The sequence below is a fragment of the Dasypus novemcinctus genome, chromosome 1 (genome assembly GCF_030445035.2).
Source record: "Dasypus novemcinctus isolate mDasNov1 chromosome 1, mDasNov1.1.hap2, whole genome shotgun sequence".
Taxonomy (NCBI): Eukaryota; Metazoa; Chordata; class Mammalia; order Cingulata; family Dasypodidae; genus Dasypus; species Dasypus novemcinctus.
In genome coordinates, this window is record NC_080673.1 from 91,544,032 (window position 1) to 91,566,817 (window position 22,786).

The 22,786-nt window shown below is 38.9% G+C and overlaps 1 protein-coding gene and 1 non-coding gene across 3 annotated transcripts; one reads left to right on the plus strand and one right to left on the minus strand.

The window, feature by feature from the left end:
- Positions 1-11,130: 11,130 nt before the first annotated feature.
- RPL34 (ribosomal protein L34) lies at positions 11,131-16,103 on the minus strand. Of its 2 annotated transcripts, none has more exons than XM_004476187.5 (5): positions 16,077-16,103; positions 14,558-14,631; positions 14,378-14,477; positions 13,966-14,069; positions 11,131-11,248 (listed from the first exon to the last, which is right to left on the minus strand). In XM_004476187.5, the coding sequence occupies exons 2-5, from the start codon at positions 14,620-14,622 to the stop codon at positions 11,164-11,166; spliced, it is 354 nt and encodes a 117-aa protein (XP_004476244.1). In that variant the 5' UTR covers positions 14,623-14,631; positions 16,077-16,103; the 3' UTR covers positions 11,131-11,163. The 2 variants fall into 2 exon arrangements, with proteins under 2 accessions (XP_004476244.1, XP_004476245.1); XM_004476188.5 differs by lacking the exon at positions 16,077-16,103 and adding an exon at positions 15,937-16,068.
- Positions 12,427-12,540, plus strand: LOC111759924 (U5 spliceosomal RNA). Its single transcript, XR_002793760.1, has one exon. It is a non-coding gene; the product is annotated as a U5 spliceosomal RNA (small nuclear RNA).
- Positions 16,104-22,786: the final 6,683 nt, after the last annotated feature.

Consider the following 22,786-nt stretch of genomic DNA (forward strand, 5'->3'; position numbering starts at 1 on the left):
GCTAATATTCTTAAAACCCTTTGATGTCTCCCTCTTGCCCATAGTAGTGGTTCATAAACTTGCTCAGAAAGCAAAGCACTTTGAAATCATAGTGCACCCTGCAGAATATGATATATTTATAGACAACATTATAAATTAACACTCATTGTCAAATCAGATTTTGTGCAAACAATATCCAGCACCATAAATTTAAGGGGAAAAAAAGTAAATCAACAAATTCACTTAGGCATTTACTTTTTTTTTCTAAAAATTGGAAATCGTGAATCAATGTTTTATGGGAACTTAGTTTGAGAAACATTGGTCTCTAAGATAAAGTCCAAACTATATACCAAACATATCTATCACTTCATTTTATTCTCATAGAAACCATATATGGTACACATTACGATCTTAACCGAATTTTACAAATGAGAAAACTGAAGTTCATAGAGGTTAAAGAACTTGCCCAAAGTCACACATTTGGTAAGTGGTGGAGGTGGGGTTAAACCCAAATAGTTTGAGTCCAGAGTCTGTGCCCTTAACTACTATAGAATACACCCTTTTGTGACCTGCCGGGCTTACTCCTCTGGCTTTATCTCCTGCTTCCCTTACCCCAAACATACTGATCTCCTTGTCCTCCCCTATAAGCAATGCTAGTTCATGTCTGACCTTTACAGATGCAGTTCCTTCTTCCTGTAATTCCTTACCTTCCATCTCCATCCTCACTGCCTACTACCTTAGACTTCCTGGGAAAAAAGTTCTACTACTCCTGGATTCAGCACAAAATCTATCCCAGCTGTGAAATCTCCTTTGACTTGCTCCATTGGGATCTTGTCCCTAGATCCTGGGAGGTAACTCCTCCATCCGAGTCAATGTCTTTTATTATTCATGGTGAGCCTTAGACCACACATGAGAGTTTGTGCTAACAAGATGACTCAGGGTAGGGGTGTGGCCATGCTAGAAAGACCAGCCATGGAATTAGGAGGTTGGAGCTTGGAACCACATCCTATCAGCCCCACCTCTGAGGAGAGTAAGCAGCTGGAGATTTGAGTTCAAAAACATAAGCACTGATTCAATCAATCATGACTAGGTGATAAAATCCCATAAAAACTCTAGACATCTGAAGCTCAGAGAGCTGCCATGATTGATAGCATACATCAATGTGTCAGGAGATGATGCAGTCTGACTCCTTGGGGAGAGTACAGGGAAGCTTCACCTGGGACCATTCCAGATGTCATCCTACGCATCTCTTCTTATTTGTATTCTTTTTGCTATAATAAAACTAATCATAAGGCCAGCACTTCCTGAGTTCTGAGAAATGTTCTAGCACATTATTGAACTAGAAGGGTTGGTGGGAATCCCTGAATTTGTAGCCAATTGGTCAGAAGTGCAGGTGGCCTGGGAATTCCCAAACTTGGAGCTGGTATCTGCAGGGCAATCTTGTAGAGGATTGTGCATTTAACTTGTGGAGTCTAATCTAACTTGCTGTCATTCAAGTCAGAATTGCGTTGTAGTTTGTGGCTCTTAACCACATCAGACTCCACAGTCCATTTTTTTTACATATATTTTATAATGTCCCCTTTACAATACTGAAAAAAAATTCATGGATAACAAAGATAGTGCCCTGTTATATAAAGCAGAAATAAATTGAAAGTAATTTATAATAAAATAATATGGTTTACACTTGTAAATACTTGAGTTAGACTATATAAATGATGCAATTCAGTAGAGCCCTATGCATGTATATGCACTATCACAATGACTGTGACAGCTGTAAATGCCTTCTAGATGTTTATAAATATGGGTGACTCAAATACCAAATGAATAACATTGCCATCATTTTTTCTCAAAATGGTGAAATTCTCTAGCAAATGTTTGAAAGGAAAATATTGTCTCCCCTGGCTTTACACAGGGGTTGCATTCCTGAAAAACTCAGTATTTACTAAACCCAAGCAAAAAACACTTTGTGTGTTTAAATTTAAATGGACTTAGGTTATAGGTTTAAATGATAGGAAGTTTTCCATCTACATAGAACTCTCATTGGATATTGGAAAGTCTTGTGGGACTCAGGACAGTTTGTTGAACAAGATTTGTCTTACACCTTATAGTATGGCTAGCATCAATGCCCCATCAAATTTCCAAAACAGCTCATAAGTACCACACTTACTTGAACCATTAATTTAAACTAATCTACCAAGAGTGGTAAGTGGTTGGCCTAAGACCGTGAGCTCCTGGAGGGCACTGGTGAAATCATATTCACCCTCAGAGTCCAGTCTAGAGCCTGGAGCAGGGCAGATGCCCAATTCATTAGCAGGAGAATGAAGTGTATTAATGAATCTATGAATGGGAGACTTTAGAGATCATCTTATCTAGTCTTCCAGAGAAGGTAAGTTACTTACCCAAGATAATACAAGAAGTTAGTGATAGAACCAATACTACAGAACCAGGTCACTTAGCCTCCAGTATAACACTCATTCAACTATATTAGTGGTCTTTAAACCTGAGGTACTCGTACCCTTGGGTTATACATAGCAAATAATACAACCTTGCCCAAAAAGACCTATGGCCTTTGGGCATCTGAAAGATAATCTCTAAACCCTTGCAATGCCATTCCTCATCGAGTATTTCTGTTTGCCTGAATGCTGTGGGTAACACTGGATGGTCTTCACAATGTGACTTAGCGTGGGGGCTGGCCACACTGATAGCCTAATAGCATTAGGATGATGACTGGCAATACCAGGCAGTAACAATGTAATTTAGGGTGGAGGCTTTTGATCATGAGGTTTCAGTCCACCTCCAGAGGGGCTAGAGACTGAGATCAGTCATGTGGGCAATCAAAGATGCCAACGTGATGAAGCTCCAGTGAAAACACAGAGGCTCAGGTGAACTTCTTTGGTTAACAGTACTCCATGCCTATTGTCACACACCGATACCTGAAGAGTAATGCTGTCCTGACTTCATGGGGAGAAGGCAACTGGAAGGACGATCTTTGGAACCTCCTCAACACTGCCCTCTTTGCTTCCCCCTGGCTAATTTAATTCTGTATTCTTTCCCTGTAATCAACTGTAACCATAACAGCTTTTGGTAGGTTCTATGAGTTCTTCTAGTGAATTATTGAAACTGAGAGTGGTTTCGAGAAGCCATTCCAAACATTTGCAATTGGACTCAGAAATGAGGGCAGTCTTCATAGACTTCATAGACTTCGTAGACTTCAGAGAGTACAGTTGGCTAACTCTCCGGAGAATCTTTAGTGCCAGGGTTGCCTGAAGACATTTCAAGTGGCCGTCTGTATTACTCACCTGGGAGAGGACAACTGAAGCTTGGGCCTTGTGTTTCCTGAATTATACCTCTATGCTTATCCCCCTTCCTGATTTTGGTCTGGATCCTGTGTTGGGGACCTACTGATCAGCACTCACCCTCTCTCTTTTTTTTAGAAATAGCATTGAGAAATACCAGTGAGGAAAAGATTTTCAAAATAAAAATATATTAGTTTAAAATTCCATGGTAGAATTCCTTGGTAATACAAGTCAAGGAGAAAAAGGAATAATCCAATTCCAGCAGTTAAAAGAGATTAATTCCCATCTTTTAAAAAATGATTGGAAGCATATGTGGCTCAAGCGACTGAGTGCCTGCTTCCCACATGTGAGGGCCTGAGTTCAGGTCCTGGTGCCTCCTTAAAAACAAACAAGCAAACAAGTGAAAAAATCAGGGGAGTTGATGTGACTCAGTGGTTGAGCACCAGCTTCCTAAATGTGAGGTCCTGGGTTCAATCCCTGGCCTGGTATACCTAAAAAAAAATTGCTAGATAGCTTCTATTTGTTATACATTAAAAATGTGATTGTTTTCGTTTCCCAGATGATTTGACAAATACCACACAATGGATTGGCTTAACAACAGGAAGTTATTGGCTCACAGTTTCAGAGGCTAGAAGGCTTGCTTTTCTCCTGGAGTCAGTAGTCTTCTGAGTGACCAGTAATCCTTGCGTTCCTTGGCCTCCTGTCACATGGTGATATCTTCTATCTCTTTTGGGTTTCACTTACTTCCAGCTTCTAACTCCTTTCTTCCATGGCTTTCTCTTTATAAGAGTAATAGGATCAAGATCCATCCTGATTCAGTTGGCCACAATTTAACATCGTCAAAGGTTCTATTTACAATGGGTTAACCCACAGGAATGAGATTAAGGACATGTTTTGTTTTGTTTTGTTTTTTCTGGAGTACATAATTCAACCTATCATTGTGATGTACCAGTTTTCTTTAAAACTTTCAATCTTTTCACTGTGTGGAAATTACATCCTTTGCAACAATTTCAGTTTATAATAAAAAAGTTTAGATGACACTCTAAAAATATGCAAGGGTCTTAAATTTCTTCAAGGTGGTATGCTAGCAAAAAAAATATTTAGAGACCCCTGCACTGTACTGCTATTTTAGCGACATATTTTAGTGAACTCTTCAGAGGGCTAAAACAACAACAACAACAGACATTTTATTATTTCTGAAATCTTTGGGATGCTTAGGCTCAACAGAGCAGTTCTCTGCTTGTCGTGCTTGCACTCAGATGGCAGCCAAGTTTGGAATCCTCTAGAGCATGTGTTGGCAAACTGTGGTCCATGGACCAAACCTGACCCAATATCAATGTCTGTAAATAAAGCTGTATTTGACCACAGTCACACCCATTCATTAACATATTATCTTTGGCTGCTTACACACTAAAATGGCAGAGTTGAGTAGTTGCAACAAAGGCCGTATTGCCTGTAAAGTCTTGTACAACTTATACTAAGATGCAATAAATATTTGAATTTCCTTCATTCCATTTGTTCTTTAGACATGTCAAGCTGTAAGCTCAATTCTAACTCTGGGGAGAGTTGAAAGGGCAGAGTCCTTAGGCTATTTGCACAGGCCAAGGAATATAGAAATTGAATGACTATCAGGGGAATTCAGTCAATAATTTTGATCCTTTCCCTCTTTAATAGTAGGTTGATGCCTAAATTATATGGAGGATTGCATAATTTAAATATCTCCTTATGCAGAGGAGAATTTCTCTGCTCCTAACTATAATCAACAGTTCAGGAATGCTTTTCTTTCGCTGGTCTCCCTTAGAGGTTTGGCTGGCTCTGGGGCCATGTAGTTGTGCTAAAACCTACATGCTAAAAGGGTGTTCCTTCTTAAGGATTTACAATTTGTCCATATTTCAGGTTTATTGGGCTCTAAATATTGAGAGCAGATTGGATTGCATGAATTAACTTTATTTTTACAAGTTGTTTTTTGACTTAAGGCATTTGCACTTGTTGGTTCCTTCTAGAATGTTTGTCACCCAGCTAACACCTTATCTTTGCTGTGGGCTTAAACACCACTTCCTCAGAAAAGTCTACCTTAACTCTCCTGTAACATTTCTCTCACATTGTTTCATAGTACCATGTACTTTCCCTTCATGATCCTTATCCTGATGTGTACATTTAAAAATGATTTTGTATTCCTCATTTAATATGATCCCTGTATGTTCACTGAGAGAAGGGATGAGTCTGCTTTGTTGACTGTTGTATTAATTTTTACCAACAGCACAGTTACTGGAACATGGTAGTTTCTAATAAATATTTGTTGAATGAATGAATAAAAGTTAAAGCAAATTATAACACAATGTGAATGTATACAAAAATACTGACATACCCCTTCAATTCAGCCAGAAGTATTTCAAAAGACTTACTAATTATTGGAATAGCCCACATTTTGGAAACCAGAAAGCATCTTTTGATTCAGATTTGTGTGTGTGTGTTTATCCTTAATTTAGAAAGGAAACTCATGAAGATAGTCTTAATTTTTCTATTCCTGGCTTAGAACACAGTGGTTATCACATCTGGTCTTCATTGTTTGGAGAGATGAAATTCACCTTTGCAAGATTTTCAGTTTTGTTTTTCCCTACATTCACAATCATGTATCTGGTCATACATATAGAACTGGATTTTTAAAAACCTGGTTTGTATTTTATAAAATCAAACCCCAGAATATTTACAGAATCAAAGAATTAATTAGCACTTATTAAAAAATTTTAAGGACAAATCATTATCAAACATCAATCAGATATAAATCAGAGTCATGGTACCAAAAGCATCGTATTTAAGTTGTAATAAGACTGTAGCTTGAAACATAACCAGTGTCATACTGATAATGTTTAACAGTCAGCACTGGGAAAAATAAAAGGATCTGTAGCTTTTGCTGATTTCTAGGGTGTAAACACTCCCACCATGGCTGATTCCAAACTACTAACCTGGGAGCTCTGAACACAGAGCTGGAAAGAGATGTGCTTGAACGGCTCACCACAAGCTAGGATGAGTTGTCTCTGGCACTCCATCAGCCCCATTGGTGATATCTAATCATTATAGAACTGGCAGCAATAAATAATCTAATGTAGAGACTGCTTCCCAATACTATGCCACAGGAATTGTATATGATTTCAGTTGGTTTGATGAACTATATAGTATATAGTCAAAGCTGGGCATAATCCTGGCTTTTAAAATCCTGAGAACCCAAGTTCCTAAAAATTAGGGCAAAATATTTAAGTATGTTATTCAGCTGCCGAAAGCAAACTTGATTTACTTATTTAAACATATGGAGTTATTCTGCTCTTAAGGGTGAAAGACAACACCCTCCCCCATCCTTCTAATGGAATTTATCAATTCACTGAAAGGAGAAATACTAGACTTTAAAAAGAAAACCACTGACTACAATCACATGTCTTTTTAGGAACCTGTCAAGATCACTTCGTCACACACATAGAACTGGATTCAATAAAAGCTTCTTCTTCTTTTTTTAAACAAAACAATAATCCAGAACAGTTACAGAATCCATTTTGGTTTGGTTACTTGGATAGAGTTGATAAAATGTTCACACCAATCAATGCTCTTCTATATTCTAAATATCATTGGGGTGGAGGGAGGGAACTGGATTGGACAGTGGGAGAGGACAGGGTGAGGTAAAGAGGAGAGGCATTAGCAAAGGGAGGATGAAGCAACATTTTAATCCTTAAAACCATTCACCATAATGTCAATAATTAAATTTGATTATTTAAAGTACTTTAATGCCAGCTTATAAATTTTTTTTAAAAAATCAGCAGAAGTGAAATAATCAAATGTATAAGACTGTTTACAAGTTTTAAATAAAGGGAATATTTAAATATGGTACATGGATATGATGGCATATGCACCCATTACAATAATTTTTTCAGGATCTTCACAGGGGTTAAGTGGAAGAAAAGGGTTGAAAACTTAGGTGTATATATGCTTCCAATTTTTACTTAAAATGTCTGTCTTGGGAAGTGGACGTAGCTCAAATAGCTGAGTACCTGCTTTCCATGTACAAGGTCCTGGGTCCAATCCCCCTTACCTCCTAAAAACAAACAAATGAGAAACCAACTCTTACTGGGAAGAGGATGTAGTTCAGTGGTTGAACACCTGCTTCCCATGTGTGAGGTCCTGAGTTCAACCCCTCATACTTCCTAAAAAAAAAGTCTGTATTATGCCTAGAATACAAAATGGGAGGAAAGATATAAACTATTAAAAATGATTATGAGTTTTGATAGTAAAAGGAATTTTTTTTTCATTTTATCTTTCTGTATTTCCAAATTATCTCCAAAGATGTTTTATAAGCAAAGTGAAAGTATTTTCAATTTAGGAAAGATTGAACCATTTAACATATCAAGAATTCTTTTTTTTTTAAGATTTATTTTTTTTCCCTACTCCTATCCTGCTGTTTTTGCTGTCTGTTTCCATTCACTGTGTGATCTTCTGTATTTCTCTTTTTTGTCTTCTCATTTTTCTCCTCTAGGATTCAGAGAGATTCGATCCTGGGGAACTCTGATTTGGAGAGAGGTTCCCTGTCAATTGCGCCACCTCAGTTCCTGCCCACTGCTGTGCTTTGCCTCTCCCCTTCGTCTCTTTTGTTCCATTATCATCTTGCTGTGGGACTCACTTGCATGGGCACTGGCTCACCACGTGGGCACTCATGTGGGCACTTGGCTCACCACACAAGCACTCACGCAGGCACTTGTCTCACTGTGTGCACACTGGCTCAGTGCACAGACACTTTCTCTTCTTTTTCACTGGGTCCTCCCATATGGTAGGCGGATGCCTTATTAACTTGAGCCACATCCACTTCCTGATCAAGAATTCTTTGAAAAATGTGTATTTTAAGGCCAGGTTTCTCAAATTTCTCAAAGTTAACCCATTTCTTACTTTACTGAAAGCTGACAGTCTTCACATAGTTATAGCCTGTGTGTTCAACCATATTATCTTAATTTGGGGTAGTAGAGAGGGAAGAACCTTTATTGGCAAGAGCTCATGCTGGGCTGGCAGAGGTTGTTTCACAGCTACTATTGAATAATTGCACCTCAAACCTTCAAAAAATTAAGACTAGTCTACAGAGGAATCAAGAAGTAACTGGATCTAAATTTTAAGGCACATCATAAGCTGTAACAAATGTTCCACAGTAAGGTGTTGATGGAGGGGCGATGTATGGGAATTCTGAACATTATGCATGATTGTTCTGCAAGCTCACTTCTCTAATAAAAAAACGTACATTAAAATTTTTAAGGCTTATATCGGAGTGTTATTAAAGTACTGGTTTTCTTTTTTAAGATTTATTTATCCCTGCCCCCCCACCCCCGCCCCAATTGTCTGCTCTGTCCATTTGCTATGTGTTCTTCTGTGTCTGCTTGCATTCTTGTCAGGAAAACTGGGAATATCTCCTTTTGTTGCATCACTTTGTTGCATCATCTGTGTGTGGCATCATTCCTGGGTGGGCTGCGTTTTTCGTGTAGGGTGGCTCTCCTTGTGGGGTGCACTCCTTGTGCGTGGGGCACCCCTATGCGGGGGACACCTCTGTGTGGCATAGCACCCCTTGCACGTGGCAGCCCTGCACATAGGCCAGCTCACCACAGGCCAGGAGACCCAGGGTACTGAACCCTGGACCTCCTATATGCAGGCGGACACTCAATCAGTTGGGCCACGTCCGCTTCCCATGGTTTTCAATTTCTTACACTAAACAATAAAACACTACAAGGTCATAAAATGCTTGGTACCATCCATTTATATGTATTTTAGGAGATACTGGAGATTGAACCTGGGTCTTTGTATACATAAAGTGGGCACTCAGGAAACGGACTTGGCCCAGTGGTTAGGGCGTCCGTCTACCACATGGGAGGTCCGCGGTTCAAACCCCGGGCCTCCTTGACCCGTGTGGAGCTGGCCCATGTGCAGTGCTGATGCGCGCAAGGAGTGCCCTGCTACGCATACGCAGGGGTGTCCCCCGCGTAGGGGAGCCCCACGCACAAGGAGTGCGCCCTGTAAGGAGAGCCGCCCAGTGCGAAAGAAAGTGTAGCCTGCCCAGGAATGGCACCGCCCACACTTCCCCTGCCGCTGACAACAGAAGGGGACAAAGAAACAATACGCAGCAAATGGACACAGAGAACAGACAACCGGGGGAGGGGGGGAATTAAATAAATAATCTTTAAAAAAAATAAAATAAAGCGGGCACTCAATCACTGAGCCGTCCTGTTCCATGGTGCTTTATATGTAAACTACAGTAAGACATGGGGTTAAATAAGAGATGTTAATGTTAGAATCCAAAGCTTTTTAATTTGTCCCCCAACTAAGAATGTTTCTTTATTTAATAGTGATCAAATTAAATATTATGCAAGATTATCCTATATACTAACAATCCTCAGAACTGGAAAGTGTTTGGGGGTACCTAATGAATCTCAATTGTTTTGAGACTAGGAATAGGGGCCCCAGCTATCATTTCTTACAGTAGCGTTCTTCACGGTGTCCACAAGATCATTAGCTTTAAAAAAAACCACAAAATACACTATTCCCAAAAATTTCAGTGTAACATTACACCACCTCTGTGCCTAAATTTTCTAGATTAAATGAAGGTGTGTAAGTGCTTGGAAGGGTAAATGTGGTGTTACCCATCACTATGGAGATAATGTGAAATTATGAACGCATAAACCCTTTTTAAAAATTGCTTGGACTCAAAATGCCAGCTTAGCCACTTATTAGGTCTGCAACCCACTTTTTCATCTGCAAAATCTAACAATTTTAGGGCCTCAAGCAAGTGATGCAAAACGACAGCCATTATAGGCTCAAAAAATGTCCCTTCCAATTTCCAGCTGTTGGAAACATGACACAAGATGGACAGGGATAGTTGGAGTAATTTATAAGTAACTATACAGCCTTAAAATAGAATGTGGACCTGGGGAATGGGTATAGCTCAGTGGCTGAGCACCTGCTTCCCATGTATGAGGCTCAACCCCCTCCCAAAAAAAGGTGAGTCTAAATAATTCAGAAGCACCCCTTAAAAGGTTTTGAACAAAAATTTGCTATTAATAATTCTAATGGACTGGAGGACCCAATTGTCATATCAGTACTAACAAAATGGCAGAACTCATGTAGCATCAAAATAGCCCTAAGGCTTTAGCATCTAATGTCTGAAGAAAATATGGAACTCCCTCCGTGACTTGAACAGTGGATAGTATTACAGCAATTAATCAAGAAATACCACAGGCTTGCCCCTCCATTAAATGTAAGCACTGTTCATTTTCCATAGTAAATTCTCTAGATACATCTTATAGACCTCATAGTACTATCAAGGAAGCTCCCATTCACAAGCCTTTTAATTAGACATACTCTGAATAAATGGCCTTTGAAGACAATCCAAAAGACCTTATAAAACGTGGAACACTAAGAACAGTACTACTACAATCCAAGTGCTGTTGAGAACTATCTACTGTGTGAATAAAGCTGCTTCAACAAAAGAAAGACTTGTACTTGTTGAACACCAAGGTTTCTGTCCTATGAAGACTTTTGTCATTAAAGGATGAAAATGGTATAAGTGATATTAAAAGGAGAGTACTAAGGGCCTTTCTTCTCAAACTGCCCCTGGGTCTTCGGCTATTAAGGAAAATCTATTTACGCTCCAAGGCCAAGCAGTGGCTAGAGCTGCCATTCCAAAAAAAAAAAAAAGCCAGCAATCACTGACCTCCCAGGAAGTTCTTTTAGAAAAAAGCAATCACTCAAAAACCATGGGATCCCCAGACACCACACAAAAAACAAACCTATATAATTACAAATTACAACAGAAATAAATATAAAAAAACAAGTCTTTGATTTTTGTTTCTCAAAAAAGCTTCATATTTTATTTAGCTTTCTGACTCTGTGCTTGTGCTTTCAACACTTTCACAACGATTTTCTGCTCCTCAATCAGGAAAGCACGCTTGATCCTGGAAGGGAAAATATTTTATGAATTTAATTTTGAAAATGAACCTCACTTATTATTACCTAGACTCTACAGTGTTGCTATTATGTAAAGGAAGTGGTTCCATTTATCCTTTTTCTTACCTGCTCAAGGACATTTGGAATGTTCAAACTTGTAGTTTAAGAAAAATGCTGTCGAGCACAGTGAAAAGCACAGGAAATCAGGTGATCAAGGATCAAGCCTGGGCCATGCATTCTGTGATTTTCTATCCCTTCATTTCCCAACCCCACATTTCCACTTTGTTGTACATGATCCATGCATGGAAAACAAATCTTGTTCCCACTGAAACCTGTCCCAGCTGTATTCCCTCCCTATTGACACTTAGCCTCAAACCCTGGGATTTTTGATTCCTTCCTCAAAATCACCCACTTGCAGTCACATTACAGATACAACTGATGCTGCTCTTAGTCTGAACCCTTAAAAATGTCCTAAACTTACGAAGCACAAAGACTAGATCTGCTCAGCACCACCATTACAGTAATCCTCATTCATAGGACACCCTGTAAGCCTACCAAATTCAAATCCCCAGCTGCTAGGGCCTGAGAGTTCGTATATTTAATAAACATGTCTGTGAGTCATATGTTTAAGCCACATTTAAGAACTAGACTGTTAAAACCCAAACTTGGGGAGCGGACGTGGCTCAAGCATTTGAGTGCCTGCGTCTTGCATGGGAGGTTCAGAGTTTGGTTCCTGTGCTTCCTGAACAAAAATAACAAGCAAAACAAAGGCCAAAACCAATTCAGGGAAGCAATGTGGCTCAGTGGTTTTGAGTACTGGCTTCCCACAGACAAGATCCTGGGTTCAATCTCCAGTCCCCAGTACCTCAAAACAAAACAAAAACCCTAAACTCCTCTAGCTTGAAAACTCAAGCGCTGTTAACTTCCAATGTACCTTTCCAATTTCTTATTTCCTTCCACACATCCCCAATGTTCCAGATCAAACAATTGACATCATCCATTCCTGCCTGAAATGTCCCTTCTGCCTTTTGTCCAAAGCTTACCCATTTAGGGCCACTTCAAATGCCATGATTTCCACCTACTCGAAAGGAGTTCCTCCTTTAAATGTCAATCAGTTAAGTTCTCCCATCTCTAATGGCAGAGGTAAAGTGAAACCTGCAAAACTTGGCATTAAAAGATTTGGTCTATACTCTGGTTTCTCTTCAGATCATAGAAATCTTTCCCCTTTTACTAAAGATTTCTGTGGAGAGAAACAAGCAAGGGTTTTAAGCCAATTTTTTTGGCCTTGTTTTGGTAAGGCTACTAAAAGTTAAAAAACAAAACACATTGGCCTAGAAACTTAGCTAGACAACTTTATAGAACTAAATAAACTGGAGGCAAAATCACTCTGAATCAATTTCTGCACTTTTCAACTAGTTGTTACTAGCATTACTGAGAACATTTAAAAATGAATTCTCCTTGAGTAACTGAGAGTCGATAAACTTATTATTAACTGAAATGATGAAAATGCTCTAATAACAACTGAAGTGATGAATACACAAATATGTGTAACTCTGGATGGACTGTATGCTTGATTAGCATGTATCAATAAAAATTCATTAAAAAAAAAAAAACACAAATGAATTCTAACTATGTATATCTATCCCTCCCCACTGCCACTTTCTTAGCTTAGATCTTCATTCCTTGCTTCTGTTACTTTAATACCTTTCTAACTTCCTTGTTTCAACTCAAAGATTTTACCAATCTACCAAGCTATTTAAGCCAGAAACCAGGAAAGCATTCTTGACTCTCCCACATCAAATCAATCACCCCTCAGATCCTTCCACTTAGGTCTTCTTTGGTGAAGCAATTTAATAATCAGTGGGGTTAAGAGTAAGGGTCCTAATAAAACCCAGAATGAATACTAGTGCTGTCCCTTATAGGGTATGTGAACTTCAAGAATAAACCTTGTTTATTTTTCACGAACTAAGGAATATAAACTTCTTCCTGATAGACTTGTGAGGATATAGGCTTTACCACCATGTTTGTCAATAAATATTACTAATATCAACTCCAACACTGCCTCTTTTACCTGCCATTACCAATTCTCTCCTAGCTCTATAAAAAACCCCATCCCATTCATCCTTTGGCCTTGGAGTAAACATGATTTCTTCATCCTTAACTAAGAATTGTATGTTCCAAACATGCATCCTTTGTTGAATGGCTTCATCATCCATTCTGCTGCAGTGATGTTTCTGGCATACCAATGGGTTCTCTGCCCCACTCAAAACCCATGAATTACATTTTTTAGGATCAAGTTAAAAATCTGGTTTTAAAAAAACCTGTATGGTTCTTCATGAGCTGTGACTTTTTTTGTGTATCACACTGCTCCAGCTCAACAAGAACCAGTTATTTTGTTCTTATGCTTTTGATCTTCCACCCCACGTACCTGGTTATGGTTCATCCAAGGTATAACATAAACCAAACCACTGACAGATTTTCTTACCTGCCTTCCTCACATACCTAAAATTTTTACCCCTATCAAAGAATCCCTAAAATTTTGGCTGAATTAATTTGAGCTAATATCATTTATTAATGTACCAACTCTCTATAGTAAAGAAAGGATTCTTAAAGCACACAATTTCTAAGGTTATTATTCTTGCTAGTCTTCTGACAATGATTAGCATGCAATATAACAGATACACACATATATGCTTAAGAAAGTTCATTTGATTTTAATATTTACCTGTCACGGACACATTTAGCACACATGGAACCACCATAGGCTCTGCTGACATGTTTTTTTGTTTTAGATAACCTCATAAGAACTTTAGGTCTCACAGCACGAACCTGCATAAAAGAGAATGTTGAAATAATTTTGTGATGCTTTATCAGAAACAGAAAATCTCCTAGATGTTTGCCAAAAGCTCTCTTTAAAGGTGCAAACTTTAGGTTACAATGGGAAATGGTATATTTGAATTATCTGAAAGGTATTTTCATTGTATTTTGCATATAGGGTTTAAAAGGGCTACATGCTTAACAGATCTGGATCATGGATGCTTAGTAATTCTCAACCCTCTTAGTGGACCTCTCCGTTCACCCCTTTACCAAAGGGGTGATGCTCACAAGTTCAACCCGTTATGCTCTTCACCACTTACCCCTCGAAGTCGACCTGGGCACACACCACATGCAGATTTTGGTGCTTTTCCAACCTTCTTGGTATAAAGATAAACAATTCTATTACCAGGGGTCCGGGATCTAGGAAGGAAAAGAGGAGTAAGTTGGAATATTAAGAGAGTAAATGACAATATGTACTTTAAATTTTAGAAAGTACTTACAGCCTAGTTTTGTTAGAAGCAGTATTGTAGGATAGCCTACGACGGTATGTCAAACGCTGGACCATTTTGAATGCCTAAATTAAAGAGTGGAACAAAATTTTTTCCATTGTGAAAACAATTCAAACTTCAGAATACTAGAGCATCAAATAATTTTTAGATCTGATCTTGTCTAGCCACTTGCTAATACTCCTGTGCCTTAGTTTTCTCACTAAAAATAAAGCCATATCATCCCTACAACTGACATTATATACATCACCTACCTACCCATACATATATAATCTTATGGTTTTAAAAGACTTCACATTTTAAAAGAACACAAGGGAATGTTTTCTTATGGTCATCAATTGTTACTTGGTTAAAATTCTAATCACCAGATTCTCTTCAAAGAGTCTTTGCGTGTTCCCAGAAGAGCCTCACCATCAGGCAAGCTTGAGAAACACTGGTTCCAAAGAAAGTGCATATGGGAGCTTTGAAGTTGAACCATACCTATGCCATTTACTGGGAATGTGGTGCAACAAGCTAACTACCATGTCTCTAAAATGGGGTTTTCAACCTACTTGACACAACTCTTACTAGGACTGAATAAGCTGCTGCCAGTCAACATACACAAAGCAGATGCTCAGGGTTGTGTTGCTCCAAAGCAGCACCTGAGTGAAATGCCTTTCAATACTAGTTTTAGTTCTAGATAAATGTCTTTAGATTATGGCACCTTGCTTTCATTTATCAAGTCAAATCAGCTGTTACTTAGCAAGTCGACTTTACAGATATGCATGTGAATGACTAAAGAGTTTTTAGGTGCCATACCCAAAGTAACATACATCACGAACAGAACTTGAAACAAGCTAATTTTCAAATTCCCAATCTTGTAACCATTTCATTAGAGTATGTTAAGAGACAAAATTCTGCAACTCTTGTCACAAATTTCCCCTCCGTGGCGAACTTTATTACTTTCCATATGCCTTAGTTTACTGCTAATTTACCAAAATTAACTATAGTAAAACAGAACTGTCAGACCCCAAACCGAAAGAAAACCCAGCGCGAATGACCAGAAAGCCTCTATTCTGTTTGCATCTCCAAAACTAACACGGAGAACACCACATGCAATTCTCTTCCCGGCTACTGGTTCCGGAAACAGAAAACACTTTGGAACCACCACCCCAACTTGGCGGCTCCCCGGCCTCCCCATGCCTGAGAACATCTTCAGGCGCAATGTTAAGAGACGAAGACGTCCGGCAATGTCCCAGAGTCTCAATCACTCAGACCAAAACTCGTTTCCGTCTTCGTACGCTGGATTCCGGAGGCGTTTAGTAAAGCCCCGGAGCTCCGGGAGTCGCCCTCACCGATGGGTGTCCCAAGTTAAAGGCTGGGGACTTGCTCACCACCAGGCTCCCTCCTTCGTTTCCTACCCCCACGCCATCTCAAAGGATCGCGCCTGAGAAGGCCCGGCTCTTGCAAGTCCCCGGATGGCGGACGATTGTAAAGAGAACAGAAATGCAGAAAGGAGAAAACGCATCCATACCTCTAGAAGACGTCCCCGGAAGAGAAAAAGGAAAGCTCTTGCCAGTTCAAAGGTCAGATATGACTGCGCGGGTCAGGAAGTTGCGTCAGAGCCAGTGGTGTGGCGTATAGGGCGCCGCCACGTTGTACGGCAGCCGGCGCACTGCCCTTCTGGGAGCGGGAGTGCACCTCAGTGATCCGCCACTCGTAATCATGCGGCAATCGCTGTAGAAATAAAATTAAACGACAAGTGAGGAGTAAAGGACTGAAGGGGTTTTTTTTTGTTGTTGTTCTTGTTTTTACCGGCTCTTCGGCCCGTATAAACTAAAAAACGCTGGCTCTGGGGTTAGACCTGGGTTTATATCCTAACTCTGGTACTTATCATTTGGTGACCTTTTGAGAAATTACTGCCTTTGGCCTTCCCTTCTTTTTCCTTGTCATTTAATCAAAGCACAAGCTTTACAAACATACTGGAGTTTTAATTCAGGATCTGCTAATTATTAGCTGTATTACTTCTGGCAAGCCCTTAAATCTGTAAAACGAATATATCAGTAACTACCCTACAGTGTTACGTCATGATCAAAGGCATCACGAAGTTCAAGCACTTAGCGCAGAGTCTTGTGGAGAGTAAGTACGCAGTAGATGGTGGCTAATCTTATGGTTATGAACAAAGAAGTGCTTGAGGCTTCACATGTGTGGTAAAGTTTGAGCTGGACGATCTTATAATGAGGAAACAAAACCCACCAATCTGAAATAGTATTTAGAAATTTACTTCAAGTGTGTATTTTTCTGAGAAGAGGGTTCTTATCTTTTACCATATTGTAGAAAGGGTTCATGACCCCCCAAAAAGTAAAGAATGCTTTGCCTGGGCTCTAAGGGAATATGCTAAAAAGGGCCTTTAAGTTTTTATCTTAGATTATGTTCCCTGGAAACAGATTGGAGTGAGAGTTGTGTGTTGGTTCATTGGGGAGTGTTCTTAGGAATTTACACATGTAAGGAAGTGAGGAAGGATTAGGTGAATCCCAACGTATTTCAACAGGGAATTCTGGTAGTAGGATGGCTCTTTGGAGTTGTTCCTTTGGGCTTCCACATTAGGCAGTCCTTAGCCTGCTGCCCCCTGACTGTATGAGGCAATTCCCTGAGGCTAAGGGCAGTGTCCAGTGAGGGAGGTAGCTGAAGGCCAACAGCAGATAGGGGATGATGATTCTTTGACCCAGAAGAGCGGATTTTAACAGCATCACAGTATCCACTCAAGTTTCCTTCCGGTTTTTCAATGAAACTAGGTAAGTGAGAAAGCAGGCAAGTGACTGAGGACAGGTGCCCTGTCCCTATGAAGGTCAGTCTTGGATCTTGAGGCTTTTTAATTCCATCATGCCGTGCATCATTGTCATCTTTGTCACCAAACCAGATGAAAGAATCCAGTCATATTCTTTCTTCTGTTCACTCTCAAATATCTCCTTTTTCCCTGACCTAATTAAATGTACTGCTTTCAATTCTTCCCAGTCCTTTGATTTGTACCCTTTGGAATCCAAGTCCCATGGAAATTTATTGTCCTATATTGCTCAGTTCTATATGATTTTTCTTCTTTCATTTTCTTGATTGGTCTTGCCAGAGATCCAGTGATGTGATTAAAACTTTCAAAGGACTTAATTTGTTTTTATTAAACTTTTCACTCTCTTTTTTTGTTCTCTGTTCATTAGTTTCTGTGTACACTTGCTAAATATTTGATAAACTTTTGTGGAATTGAAAGAAAATGAACGTACCTCACACTTTTTCTGCCCTGGACTGAGAACTTTGAGGTTTAACATTCATTTGTTTAAGGTGTCTTTGGCTAAAATTACTGATTTTTAAGTGATCAAATTTGTCAATCTTTTCTTTTATTGTATCTTAGCTTAAAAAGTTCTTTGCTATGCCAGTCCCTAAAGATATTCACCTACCTTTTCTACTAACAATTTAACAGCTGAGCTCTAGGAGAAAGTAGCTCCTGCAGACACACCATCTTGCCTCACCACTGGCAGGACACCAGGATCAGCTAGCAGCTGGCCTTTGGTGAGAAAGCATCTTTAATGATGCCTTGATTTGGACACTTTCACAGCCTCGGAACTGTAAGCTTTTACCCCAAATCAATCCCCTTTTTAAAAGACAACCCCTTTCTGGGTTTTGCATTGGCAGCCTGTGGCAAACCAACATACTCTCCAAATATTTAAACCTTCTTTAAAGTTCTTTAATAAGGTTCTATAATTTTCCTATGCATATCTGCATGCCTTTTGTTAGATGTATTTTTAGGTACTTGATATTTTCTGATTCCATATTACATGGTGTCTTTTAAAACATGAATCCTAGTTTGATAACTTCTATTATTTCTAATCATTTTTATGAAGATTCTTTTGGATTTTCTGTATAAATGATCATATAACTATTAAGGAAATCATGTTAGGAATAGTTGTTGAATTTCTGAGTTTCCTATTGAGATGATAATTTAAATTTTCTCTTTTAATCAATTAAGTGAGTAATATTTATGGGGGAAGACAATACCTTTTCTAACTTGCACAAAGGCATCAAATAGGTTAGGGGTATTCCTGCTTTCTTGACCATTCTCTGACTAGAATGCTCTTCCCCACCTGGCTGTATGGCTCCCTCTCCCTTCTCTTACACCTTTGCTCAAGGTTACTTTTTCTGTGGGGCCTGTTCTGTGAGGCCCACCCCATTTATACTGCACTTTGCTGACCTCCATTGGTTAGAACCTCCCAGTTCTTCCCACCTTCTTCTATTTTTTAAAAATTCACCACTTTCTAACATACTAAGTATTTATTTATATATTTTTTGTATATTGTGTCTCCCTTTTTTTTTTTTTAACTGTTATATCTTCAGTGCCTAGAGCAGTGCCTCGCACATAGAACACACTAAAAAATATTTTTCAAATGAACGAGTAGAGATTAGAGCCTTTCAAAGAATGGGGGAGTAGAGCGTTGGACTTCAGCCTCCTATTCAAGAAGAGCTTCAAGTTAAGAATTTTATTATTTTTAGATGAGGTTTTATTTATAGTCATTGAGATACAGTACTGAGATTGAAAGATTTTCCTTGTAGAACTTTTACATTTGTCACAATACTAGGCCTCACAGGCTGTAGTATACCTTGAACTAGTGAATTGTGTTAATTCTGTGAATAAATTATATTACATTGCATTTTGTGTATTAAAAGCACCAATTAATTCAATGCAAACATTTAAAATCAGTCGTGGTTTTGGTAATCTGCTTTGGCGTGTCATCATCTTAAAATTTATAATGGGAACCTCAATAAAAATAGCAGGAGGGGCCCAAGCTTTTCTCAATCTTGAGAGGCTCTGATAGAGCCTGACTACCTGATTATCTGCAACCCTGCATTTTCTCCTAAACTACTATTGAGCCCTTTAGTTAAATGTGTGCCACATATACTTTTAATTGCTTTGCCAGGTTGAGGTATAATTTGAACATAATTTTTGCTACAAAGAGTTAAAACATCAGAGCATTTGAAACCATTTTAAGTTTTCGAAATAAGAATTTCAGACAAATTAGATTTTTCTAATAGAAACATTCTGAACCCAAAGCCCTAAGGGGAGTAAGGAAACTAATTAATTTTAATTTAAATAACCATGTCTTAAGTAGCCAACAAACCAAGTTCTATTGTTAAAGAACAACTGTATTAAATCCCTGAAAGTTGAGCTTCAAAGCAGCATAAATGCAGTGGCTTCAAGTCTTACTAATGAAATCAGTTACTAATGGGTACTCTAACCTGTTTGTTGTTCAACTGGGCATTATTATTCGTAGCAGATGAGGGGGATGATTGAGGGATCAAGAATAGAATAATTGTTTGAAATTCCCATTGAAGTTCCTATTGTTAAAATTTTTTAAAAAGCAACAAACAAAAAAGTTAATAATTTCATTCTTGGGATAAAACAGTACAAGAAAATGTGAGAGTTTATTTTGCTCTTCCAAACACTGTGCATACAATATATGATTATTTATTTGTGCTATTTAAAAATAATGCATTTGTGATGACTAAGGTCACTAAGCCTGTTTTAGATAAAAAAATGCCCGGTATTTATAGCCATAATGACTGAATTTCAGCCAATGTCTATAAACAATGAAGCAACCATCAGCAATGTATAAATCAGGTATATATTATTCCTGAATTCTAGCAGTGGACTCCTGCCTGGAGATTTATTTTGAATGCATTAATGTAATAGAGTAGAGGAGCAGGAGTCTGGTAAACAGATAGTTGAAGCCAGGTCATGGAATGCTTTAAATTCTATGCTAAAAAGCTTAAACTTTATTCTTACATTTTTTCTTTCTATTTCTTTTTCATCATGGCTACCTTTGTGACCTTTGGAAAACAAGTTAGTCTGTCTTCTCATCTGTAATATAGGGTAATAGTACTAAATTACAAGTACTTGGGAGAATTAAGGGATAAGACATGCAAATGAGGCTGGTCCAAATTCAATGCTCAATAAATAGTGGTGTGATGGTTTGAAACTGTGTGCACCCCAGAAAAGTTTGTTTTAAAAGTTAATCTGTTCCTGTGGGTGCAGACCCATTTTACATAGGATTTTTTTTTCTTTTTCTTTTCCTTTTTTAATTATTTTTAATGGTGCGGGGGCCGTGAATGAGCCCAGGACCTCGTATGTGGGGAAGTCCATACTCAACCACTGAGCCACATCAGCTACCCTATACATAGAATCTTTAAATGAGGCTACTTCAGTTAAGGTGTGACCCAACTCATTCAGGATGGATCTTAAACTTCTAATGGAGTCCTTTATAAATGGGATGAATGCCGGGGGGGTGGGGGTGGGGTGGGTGGGAAAGCCACAGAAGCAAGAAGCTGAAATCAATAAAACCTGAAAGAGAGGGGAGAGACCAACAGATGCTGCCATGTGCCTTGCCATATGGCAGAGGACCCTAGGATCACTGGTATCAGGTCTTCTGGAAAAAAGCATCATCTTGTTGATGCCTTGGTTTGGACATTTTCACAGTCTCAAAACCATAAGCTTGTAAGTTAATAAATTCCATTGTTTAAGCCAACACGTTTCATGGTATCTGCTTGAAGCATACTAGGAAAATAAAAATAATTTGTTTTAATAATGTTTTCTAGAAATGAAACACTGCTTCTGCTCTTCTTTATTAATCAGTCTTGTACATCAGTATCATCTTGTGCTTTACTAATGTTTGCCTTGTTCTTGGGGAAACCTTTTTATTTCCTTGTGGTTATTTGGGAAGAAACCTAAGGAAATCACTATAGAATTTGCAGAAATGAAAAATAGCATGGATTGATAGAAAAGAGCAAAATAAACCAATAAGTTTGACTTATTAAAGCCTTGACTTTCTGGAGATACTCTTTCCCTTCAAAACGTAGCCAATGCATTTGCTGGCAGCATGAACTTTGCATTGATTCAGTTACTTATGAAAATCAAATCATTGTTTTTTCCTGCAAAGGACTTGGTGAAATGATGCTATAGAAAAGTCCAGGCGGCAGACTTGGCCCAGTGGTTAGGGCGTCCATCTACCACATGGGAGGTCCGCGGTTCAAACCCCCGGCCTCCTTGACCCGTGTGGAGCTGGCCCATGCGCAGTGCTGATGTGCGCAAGGAGTGCCCTGCCACGCAGGGGTGTCCCCCGCGTAGGGGAGCCCCACGCACAAGGAGTGTGCCCTGTAAGGAGAGCCGCCCAGCGCGAAACAAAGTGCAGCCTGCCCAGGAATGGCGCCGCACACAGAGAGCTGACACAACAAGATGACGCTGCGAAAAGAAACACAGATTCCCGTGCCTCTGAGGACAACAGAAGCGGACAAAGAAGACGCAGCAAATAGACACAGAGAACAGACAACGGGGGTGGGGGGGGGGGAGGGAAGATAGATAAATAAATAAATCTTTGGGGAAAAAAAACTATGTAAATCTTTAAAAAAAAAAAAAAGAAAGAAAAATCCAGTGCATTTCTATTACTGCTTGCTCAACAGTAATACTATTTTGTAGAAAGAAGAAAATAATTTTACAGAATGCTTCCCATTCCCACATAAAAAGTACATAATATCTTATTTGTGTTGAAACTTTTTCTTCTGAAATGTCATAACCCCATAAAAAAGAGAATGAAAATCCTGTTATTTTAATTTACATCTAGCCACAAGATAAGTAAAGTTATCATTGAAATTCTAATTAAATGGGATGATTGACTAAGGTGGCACATCAAAGAAGAGAAGTGAATATGATAAGTCGAAGACTTATTAATTAGTCTGCATGGAAGAAATTCCAGGGATGTCAAGCTGAGCCTGCTGCAAGGAGAAAAAAAGCAGACAAGAAAATGTTCGTTTCTTTGAAGTTAGGAACTAAGATAGTGATGGAGGTAATTGTGTCTGACTGGATCCAGTAATGAAGAGCTGTAAATCAGACCTCGGAAATGAAGGAAAGATTCAAGTAACGAATGTGGCTGCCCCTCCTGCTGCGAAGAAACAGAATGCAGAGCTCACTAATTGACCCAGCCTATTTCCCAGTAGTTCTCTGTTATTATTTATTAATTTTTAATTTCTGAATTATTTACGTCCTGGGAAATTATTCTTGACAGCCTGTTAGGCGTGCCAAAGTTAATGGAGGATGAAAGGACTGGTACCAGAATTAGCAGGGATGTAGTCACAAGCTACTGGATTTAATGATTTTGGAAAGAAAAATTGATTTCACACAGCGTGTCACTTTATACTACTTTAGGG

Bases quoted from the DNA above. Each gene is read 5' to 3' on its own strand.
- RPL34 (XM_004476187.5), bottom strand. From the start codon at position 14,622: ATGGTCCAGCGTTTGACATACCGTCGTAGGCTATCCTACAATACTGCT. The intron at 14,070-14,377 runs GTAAGTGGTGAA...TCTTTTATGCAG, and splicing joins GCCCAGGTCGACTTCGAGGG to GTTCGTGCTGTGAGACCTAA. The intron at 11,249-13,965 runs GTAAATATTAAA...TTTCCCTTCCAG, and splicing joins GCTAAATGTGTCCGTGACAG to GATCAAGCGTGCTTTCCTGA.